At 49.4% G+C, this 10,047-nt stretch overlaps 1 protein-coding gene across 1 annotated transcript; it reads right to left on the bottom strand.

Annotated features, from left to right (window-relative positions):
- Positions 1-260: 260 nt before the first annotated feature.
- On the bottom strand, positions 261-713 carry RTL1 (retrotransposon Gag like 1). The gene has a single exon (XM_050913895.1). The coding sequence runs from the start codon at positions 711-713 to the stop codon at positions 261-263; it is 453 nt and encodes a 150-aa protein (XP_050769852.1).
- Positions 714-10,047: the final 9,334 nt, after the last annotated feature.

Below are 10,047 nucleotides of genomic sequence, written 5' to 3'. Positions count from 1 at the left end.
GGCAAGGCTGGGAGAGAGACATGTCATCCCTCGGTAGTATTCCAGGCTATGGTGGTCGGTCAGCAACACTGTTGGGTCTTTTGCCCCCTTGAGGAGGCGAAAGGCAGCTTTGATTGCCAGGAGCAACTTGTCCCAGATGTTGTAATTTGTCTCAGTGGGAGCGAGCTGCTGAAAGAAGAAGGCACAGAGGTGGAGCTCCCGCTTAGGGCTGACCTTCTGAGAGAGGATGACCCCTACGGCTCCGTCTAAGGCATCCACTTCTACAATGAAAGGCCGTCTGGGTAGTCTAGGAATGGAGCTGTAGTGAATGCCCATTTCAGTTTCTTAAAGGAGCATTTCTTGAGTTTGGCATAGAGATGCTTCTGTCGCAAGTCACTCGAGACTTCCTGCATGTAGTCTACGTGAGCCTCTTGAGTGGTTGAAAAAGTCAAGATGTCATCCAGGTATGCCACGACAGAGTTATCAAGCAAGTCCCTCAGGACATCATTTATAAAATGTTGGAAGGTGGTTGGAACATTGCAGAGACCAAATGGCATCACAAGATACTCGTAGTGGCTGTACCTGGTGTGGAAAGCAGTTTTCCACTTGTCCCCCTGCTGGATTTCGAGCAAGTTGTAGGACCCTCTCAGGTCCAGCTTTGTGAACCAACGAGCCTCCTGCAGACGTACCAAGAGCCTCAGGATGAGAGGAAGAGGGTGACGGTTTTTAACCATTGTATCATTCAACCCCCTGTATTCTATGCAGGGGCAGAAACCTCCATCATTCTTTTTTGCTGAAAAATATGGGGGCCCCGGTGGGGGAGATGGAGGGGACAGATGAACCCGCATGCCAGATTGTCCTCAAGAGCTGCTAATTCCAGGCATAGATGCATCTGAAAGGCCCCTCCTTTCCTAGGATCAGGTCAATGGGACAGTCATACGGGCAATAGGGCAGTAGTGTTTCCACCCCCTTCTCAAAGACATCTGCAAAGTCACTGTACTCATCTAGGAACGTTGTTGGGAGCGAGGGATCTAGTGACTGAGGCAGAGGTATGTTCAACTTGGACAACTGCTCACATGATGTAGAGCCAGGAACATGGGAGTCTCTGGGTCAAGTCACAGAGGGTGCTGTGGTGGGGGAGACAGCCCCAAGAGGATCCCAGGGCCAGATCTTGTCCTCAGGCTCTGAATATCCCCTTTCCACAGGAAAGCCCAAGATGACTAATTGTCAGTTAACGATAGGTTCTGCTTCCATAACCAGGGCAGCCTGAGGATGACTAGAAAGAGGGGTGTGTGCAGGATGAGGAAGGGCAAAATCTCAGTGTCCAGGTGCCATGGTTACCCAAAGGGGAAAAGTCTCATGAGTGATGCCCCCCCCAATCTCGGGTTCTCCTCCCATCTTATAGCAATGACTGTGCTTGGGGTGGGTCAGGGCTGGGCACTCTTTTCAGACTCAGAGGCCATAAACCAATGGGAGGTCCTGAGTCTACCAGAGCAGTAGTTTAGATGGTGTGCCCACCTGGGAGGGTGATGATCCTGGACTCACAATACCCCTCACCTTCTGCAGATGCCCCTGACCACACTCCCTTCACAGTGGTTAGGGTAGAGGATTTGTTGGGGCAAGTGGCAACACAATGGCCTTTCTCACCACAGTAGAAACATACCCTTTCCTTCCACCTGCGTTCTCACTCTTGAGGTGAGGTTGGGTTTCGCCTATCTCTATGGACTCCTCCTCTGGGGATAGTAAGGGAGGTGGAGCAAAATGTGGAGGTACGCTCTCTCTGGCGTGCTATCAGGCACTTCTCCAGAGTGATAGCCAGGTCTGACAGCTGCCCCAGGCTCTGGAGTGGGTCAGCCCTGGCCAGCTCATCTTTGAGGGCCTCAGTCAGCCCTGATCTGTAACAGGCCATAAGGGCTTGGTTCCTCCCACCCGGTTTCCATGGCCAACTACATGAATTATTGAATTGAACTGAATTGTGTAGTTAGTGCCTGACTCCCTTGCCAGAGCTCCAGCAAGGCAGCCTCAGCTGCATGATTGCAGTCTCCCTCAAAACTGTTCCAGAGCAATGAATAAATAATCAGGGTCCTGGAGCACTGTGTCATTGCACTCCATGTAGGGGGTGACGCAGTCTAGGGCCATCCCTGAGAGCCAGGATATTATTAATGCTGTGTGGCTAATTTCTGTTGGATAAGCAGTACAGATTAGCTGTATCTCACTAATAAATCCCCATACCCTCACCTGACACCCATTGAAGGGTTTGGGGAGGTGGGGGGCAGGGGCAGGCTGTGACCTGCCTCTGCATGCTGATTACAGCTTCCTGCATGGTTTGGAGGTCAGCCTGGAGCTGTGGGGGAGCCATGGGGCAAGTCCCTGTCCAGCCTGAGAGCCAGACTCTGTGGCACTCAGCTCAGGGCTCAACAAGGCCTGAGCTAACTGTCAAGGAGCAGCAAGAGAACTGCTCCATGAGGGAAGGTGAGCTGAGAACCAAGGTGTGACTGATCAATGAACCCCTACAATGGAAGAAGGCTCAGAGAAGATAGGCAAGGGTGATGTGCTCATGAAGCTCAGAAAAGAATGTAGGAAGTGACCGCACCTATCGTAAAGGAAGCTGAACTTATCTCAACACGAAGGGGACTGTTTTAGATAAACAGCTGTATCAGTTGAGTGGGTCAACTGGTTATGTAAATGGCCTTCCCTAAAATAAACACTGGAGAGTATTATCTTCCTAAGCCAGACAGACCAACATGGAGGAAGTGTATATGTGGCTCAGCCCAACATAGAACATAAAAACTGGACAACCAGCAAGGTGAACTTTGAAGAGAGCAACAGGCTTGAGCTGGCTTCAACCCACGTATTCCTTCCTGGCAATTGGGGATGCTCAGTGTCGTGATGGTGAGCATATAGATATTGGTAATGGGAATCATGTTTGTATTGTGATCCAACTATATGTTGCAATTGCTATAGTGCGTTTGTGTTGTGATTTCAGTATGTTGCTGTATCACTCTGCTAAATCAAAAATCCCATGTAACGTCAAATACCTACAAATAAGTAAATCTGATATTAAACATTAAACCCTCCTCATGTGGAATAACTAAAAGAACCTGGTCAGAGAGTATTGGACTCTGACACAAGGGCAACCACAGCGCAGGCAGGGGCAGTGACCTAACCAAAAAGGGCACCACACCACAGTATCTGAGCAGGGTGAGCAGAGCAGGGATGGTGATAGCAGCAGGTTCCATCAACAGTCCAACAATCATCAGACACACGTGAGGTAACAAGTCAGGTCTGAGGTCAATCTGGGAAGTCCAATCAACATGTCAGGAATGACAAGGGACAGGACTGGAGACAAGTATACCAACAACATAGCTCAGGCAAGGACATGTAGTCTGGGCCTGAACTTAAATGGAGCTCCTGGACCAGTGAGCAGAGGGTATGTGAGTGGGAGTCCCAGGTAAGGTTGGTCAGGGCAATGAAGGCCTGTTATTGCACTCAGTGCTTTGACAGTTATCTGTCACGTCCAGCAATTTCTCATGTCATGGCCAGTAGTTTTCCACGTCTTGTTCAGTTAGTTTAACCTCAGGCCAGGGACTAGTCGGTGGTGTAGTCACTTGCCTGCAGCCCTAACGCTGAGCTAGCCATCTTGGAGAGAAATAGGCTGCTCCACAGGGTGAGCCATCTAATCTACCTTAGACAATCATCTTGTGTCATGCATCACCCTCTGGGGGTGCTATTGACTTGGAAAAGGAGCTTGGGGTGACTAGATGTCCCACATTTTATTGTGTAAATAGGACAGGTGATTCCTACCCTGTACACCCACTGAATTTCAACGGGTCTCCAACTGTAATGTGGAGATAACGAACCGTAGGATATTGACATGCTCACTCTTTCCATGCACAGCACCAAGCACAACAAAACAGAAGAAACAACCAAGCGCATTTTCATCAGAAAAGCTTTTTTTCTGTCTTTTTGGATGCAAAGTCAATTATTTTTCCACAGAGGAAAATTTTCAGACTGCTAAGCATATTTTTGATGACTATATAAATCGAGTAGGATTATGATAGAACAAGTCAGAATTAAAAAGAAAATCCTTGAAAATGCTCAAAGCTTTTGAGATCCATGGGTTTTGAAATGGAAGGGGTTTTTGTTTTATAAATAAAAGTGATTACAAAATTAATTACAAGAATTGCTTTTTACATCTTTCCCCTCTTCCGGCCTCCCTTTTTCCCTTTCCCCATTTATTCCACTGATTGAAACCACAATAACAGCCATACTGGGTCAGACCTAAGGTCCGCCTAGCATCCTTTCACTGACAGTGACCAGAAGTGGATGTCGAAAGAAGGGGATAAGAACAGAGCAAGCGTATATGACACTTTCTCAAGGGCTCTCTCAGCCTCTGACCATTTGCGAGATCTGGGTTTATTTTCCATTCTTCTTTTGTCACTCAGTGATGGTTCCAAAACTGAGGAAGACTTTTAAGAGTGCCACATTGGAAAAAGGAAAAAATATCACTTGAGAAACTTTTGTCATTGTCTCCCCCCTCTCCCTGAAAAAAGAAAAAAGCGAGAGAGGGGAGAAAAAAAGAAACCTCTCCAAAGATTGCCTGTTCTGTTGTGTTTCGTGGCAACCTGGATGCCAGCAGTGGGGTATGAGGGGAAAGAAGAAAACATGGAATATTTTTTTACAGGGGTTGTCTTTACCTCTAACATTTTGACTAATTCTAATAAAACTAAGAGGATAAAAGGCCTTTGCGGCGGTCAGGGTAGGAGGTTTGTTGGGTTAAATGACAACACGGTGGCCTTTTTCACCGCAGTAAAAGCATACCCCTTCCCTCCATCTGTGTTCTTACTCTTGGGATGAGGGGTGTGGCTGGATGGCACCTACTTCCATGGGCTCATCCTCTGGCAGGGTGTCACGGGTGAGACAGAGTAAACGAGAACCCATAGTGGATCTGGATACTGGGGTTTATTTAAGAACCAACGAGACTAGAGCTTTTACCCTACTTGATTATCTCACACACTCACTCATTCGCTTGCTTCCTCCCCCCAGTGTTACATTCACTAGGTCAGGTCTTAACTTCCCTTCCCATCAGGGAGATTGCTGCTGGTCCAGGAAGACTGAGCAGAAAGTTGGATTAATTCCTGCTGTGCCGCTACTCGCAGTTACCGGTCTCAGGCATTACTGGCCAAGGTCCCTGGGCATTTAGGGACTGGAGCATCTCACATATGAGGAAAGGCTGAGAGAGCTGGGGCTGTTCAGCCTAGAGAGGAGGAAGCTCGGGGGGATCTCATCAATGTATACAAATATCAGAAGGGAGGGTGCAAAGAAGACAGAGCCAGGCTCTTTTCAGTGGTGTCCAGTGACAGGACAAGAGGCAATGAGCACAAAGTGAAACACAGGAGGTTCCGCCTGAACATCAGGAAACTCTTCTTTACTGTGAGGGTGACCGAGCACTGGGACAGGTTGCCCAGAGAGGTTGTGGAGTCTCCTTCCTTGGAGATAATGCAAAAGCCATCTGGACATAGTCCTGGGCAACTGGCTCTAGGTGTCTGTGCTTGAGCAGGGGGGTTGGACCAGAAGACCTCCAGAGGTCCCTTCCAACCTCAACCATTCTGTGATCCCCCCAGCATTTGTCTCCACACATCACCCTGATCTCCAGGATCTTTCCCCACTTCCAGGATCTTCACTCACCTTCCCCCCCACGCCCCTCCCTCCCCCTCGAGACCACTTCTTCTTTTCTAGAACCCTTCTTTTTGGCACCAGCTTGTCTTTCCTGAACCCCAAGGCCCTGTTCTTCCCAATCTAAATAGTCTATGTGCAGAAGCAGAATGTGTGATCAGCCTCCGAATTGGTGGTTCTGTCTCGTGTCTCTTTATTAATTGGAGGATGCAGGATATGCCACTTTTGTTTAGTCCAGGTGTTATCAAAGTTTCCGACCAGCCTATACCAGTTGCAGCTAGCAAGTAGCAGACTTCCACTTGAGAGTTCAAAAGTTCAATATTTCAGACATTCACCCACACATACACCCAATTATCTGCCGCCTGTTAGCATTCACAACTTAAGCTATGACAGGGTGGTAAGGGAGGTAGAGAAAAGCATGGCTGAGCTCCCCCAAGGATCTGGGCATCCTCTCTCTGGCACGTCATCTGGCACCTCTCCAGGGTGATAGCCAGGTCTGAGAGCTGCCCCAGCCTCTGGGGTGGGTCCACCCTGGCCATCTCATCTTTGAGGGCCTCAGTCAGCCCTAACCTATAGCAAGCCATAAGGGCTCACTCTTCCCACCCAGTTTCCACGGCCAACTTCACAAATTGTATAGTCAGCAGCCAGCTGGCTCCCCTGCCAGAGCTCCAGTAAGGCAGCCTCGGTCACAGCTGCACAATTGCTATCTCTGAAAAAAACCACTCCAGAAGAGCAACTAGGTCATCAGGGTTCTGGAGCATGGGGTCATTGTGCTCCATATAGGGGGTGACCCAGACCCGTTCCTGAAAGCTGGGAGATAATTACTGCTGAGCAGCTAATACCTGTTTGGTAGGCCCCTGGATAAGCAGCATTGCCCGCATCTGACTAACAAACTCCCATACCCTTGCTCAAATCTCACGGAAGGGTTTAGGGAGCTGGGGGGCAGGGGGTGTGCTGGGTGCAGAGGATGCTAAAGCAGCCTGCAAGGGCTGTAATCTGCCTCTGCATAGTGACCACAGCCTCCCGCAGGGTTTGGAGGTCAAATGGGGACTGTGAAGGCAAGTTCCAGCACAGCCTGAGGGCCAGGCTCTAGCGGTACTTAGTTCAGGGCTTGAGATGGCCTGAGCTAATTGCAAGGGAGCAGCAAGAATGGGGCTGTTTCCTAAGGGAAGGTGAGCAGGAAGTTAAGGGTGGCCACAACACCAGCCAGGCGACAACCTCACCAACAGGGTGCAGTCCCATAGCACCAGAGGCAGATGAGTAGAGCAAGGTGGTGACAGCAACCAGTCCTACTAGCAGCCCAGCGAGCATCAGATAAAGGGAACAAGCTAAATCCAAGGTCAAGCCCCTCACCAGCCCTGGCTCCCAAGCCTGCCTGGCCTCCAGGGCTCCCAAGGGGCATCTCCCATGCCATGTCCTTTTCCAGTTTCCTATCCCTGCCCTAGCTCTGTGTCCCCTGAAATAGTCCCATGACAACCCATAGCAATTAAATCACTCTACAGCAAGTCCCTTCTGAACCCAGATCTCTGTAAGGTGTGAGGACACACCTTGCTGGGAGGGGAGGCTGCTGTCAGTGCCCTGAGGGCATTAATAGGCCTGAATTACTCTGACCAGCCTCCCCTGGAGCCTCCACCCCTGCTTTCTGCCCAGGGGCCCAGGGACTCCATTTAAGCTCAGGCCTGGGCTTTCAGTTTCTAAGCTATGTTGTAGGTGCATTTGTCTGCGGTGCTGTCACAACTATGCCTGTGTTTGGTCATGGACCTTGTTGATCTGGACCCTGATCTGCAGACTGGTTTCCTGGTTTGATCTTGGACCTGTCTTGTCACTGTGGATTTGCCTGGGCTATTTCTGGTTAACAGTAACCCCTGGTTACTGTTGCTGGATCTGACCTGAGGATTGACTTCCTGGCTTAACCTTGGACTTGCCTCGTCACCATGAACTTGCCTGGTGGTTTGAACTCTTGGTTGAACCTGGCTATCGTGCCCAGGTCTGTCCTGCTTGCCTTGTCCCAGTACTGTGGGACTGGGCCCTGACTGGTGAGGGTCCTGCCTTGCCAGATGTGTTATTGTGCTTGGGTCCTGGCTCCCTGTCCCTTAGGGAGCAGCTGGCCCTTGCTGCTACCTGACAGTGTTGACCCCAAGGAATGCCAGTAGTAACCAGCTGACAGTTGGATTTTGTATTGTGCAATGCAACCCTTTGAGCCTAGTAGACAGAAAATTGGCTGCACCATCTTGTAGTCCACTTATCCAGTCCATATTTCACCAATTTGACTATAAGGATTCTATGGGAGACCATGACAAAGGCCTTGCTGAAGTCAAGGTAAACCACATCCACTGCTGTGCCCTCACCCACAGAGCCAGTCTTTTCATTGTAGAAGGCAATCGGGTTGGTCAGGCACGATTTGCCCTTGGCTGTTCCCAATCACCTTTTTTTGTTGTTTGTGTCTGAACATGGCTTACAAGTTCTTCAGTCCTGTGGGATATTGAGGCTGCAGCAGAATATGTCAAATGTATAATAATTGTATCACACTGTGCTTGACCCTTTAAGAGGAGGCAGGTCCAGCCTCCATGTCCAAGGCAACACTTGTCAAGTGATTAGAAAAGCCAGAGCATGGTCCATGGGGATGGCTGGCTCTGAGGCATAGGAGAGAACAGGAAGAGGGAAATGCCTCAGTGATGGCAGTGGGTGTTATTCTCAGGTTTTGATTTGAAGGGTAAGCCATGCCTTGGGAGGGGTTCTCAACAGAGCATGGAGGGCTCTAGGTAGATGGCCCTCCTGGCATCTCTACTTTCTGGGCACTGTCCCCAAACCCTGTGCTTCCCCTGTACCTGTGCATGAAGCTATTGGTCGAGACTGCTTGGGTGAGAGAGGCTCTTCCCTTGGCTGTGCCTAGTGTGTTGAGATGGGAAACATTCTTCTTTTACTGTATGGGCCCTTTGAATCTTCACTCCAGCAGAGTCTTTCCATTGGTTTAAGTAGTGTCTGGGTCACCCCGGAGTGGTGCAATAGTTCTCTCTGCTATACCCTGGGGGAGAATCTTATCCCAGTGCAGTGAGCCCATATCTCTTGGACCCATTCGCACTCTTAACCCAGGCATTGCGAGCAAAACAGTCTTGAGTCAGGGAACTTCACTGAATTTAATTTATTGCCGATTGCATCAACTTATAATTATGGATTTGGGTACTGAGAAACAAGTAAGAGTCAAGCAAACACTCAGGGAAAACACCCTTTCCCCTTTGCCTGTCTCAACTTTGCTCCAGGCACCTCTCCTCCCTCCTTCCTAGTCTCCAATGCTCTTGCTTTTGCTGCATGTTACACTCAGTCCCTTCAGTGAGGTGACCGGCGGGCACAGGAGGTGGGGGGTCAGTGTGGAGTGGTTTCCTTTTTTGTCACTCCTTGTTTATTACTCTTTTAAACTGCTCCAATGGGGATTCCTCCACAGGCTGCAGTCCCCTTTGTGCCTCCGCCTGTGTCTCCACCAGTATCTCCTTCTCTGCTCTGGCATCTCTTGCCCCCAGCGCCTATCGCCCTTTCTTAAATATGTTTTAGCAGAGGTGCCATGTGCTTCTCTGATTGGTTCCAGTTTTGGCACCAATGGGTTGGTGTCATCTGTTGCTGAGCTGGCCTGGAACCAGCTGTGGCCGGCAGAGGGCAGTCTGTGACCTCCTTCCACACACATCACCCCTGCAGCCCCCGCCCCCAGTACCTTGCCAGTTATGCCCAATACACTCCACCCCTTGCCTCTTCGAAACACCTTAATATACATGCATTATAAACTCTATCCTTCTTCCCAGACAATAGGGATTGCCATGGTAACAATGTGTACGTGCATTGGGTATATGTGTGTCCTGGTTTCAGCTGGGACAGAGTTAATTTTCTTCTTAGTAGCTGGTACAGTGCATTGTTTTGGATTTAGTGTGAGAATGATGTTGATGATAACACCCTGATGTTTTAGTTGTTGCTAAGGAGCGCTTCTCTTAAGCCAAGGACTTTTCAGTTTCCCATGCTCTGCCAGCAAGCAGGTGTGCAAGAAGCTGGGAGGGAGCAGAGCCGGGGCAGCTGACCCGAACTAGCCAAAGGGGTATTCCATACCATGGAACGTCATGCCCAGTATATAAACAGGGGGGAGTTGGCCAGGAGGGGCGGATCGCTGCTGGGGCATCGGTCAGCAGGTGGTGAGCAATTGCATTGTGCATCACTGGTTTTTTTTTTCCTTCCCCCCCCCCTTCCTTTTTTTGTTATATTCCTTTTCATTACTACTATTATTATTATTATATCTCATTATTACTATTGTTAGTATTATATTTTACTTTAGTTATTAAACTGTTCTTATCTCAACCCACGAGTTCTACCTTCTTTCCTGATTCTCCTCCCCATCCCACCGGGAGCAGG

This window comes from Gymnogyps californianus, unplaced genomic scaffold (genome assembly GCF_018139145.2).
Source record: "Gymnogyps californianus isolate 813 unplaced genomic scaffold, ASM1813914v2 HiC_scaffold_169, whole genome shotgun sequence".
NCBI lineage: Eukaryota > Metazoa > Chordata > Aves > Accipitriformes > Cathartidae > Gymnogyps > Gymnogyps californianus.
The sequence above is the reverse complement of the archived record's forward strand: the minus strand, read 5'-3'. Positions and strand labels throughout refer to the sequence as shown.

What these genes read in the sequence shown, in the direction of transcription:
- RTL1 (XM_050913895.1), bottom strand. Translation starts at nt 713, where the DNA reads ATGGTTAAAAACCGTCACCCTCTTCCTCTCATCCTGAGGCTCTTGGTA.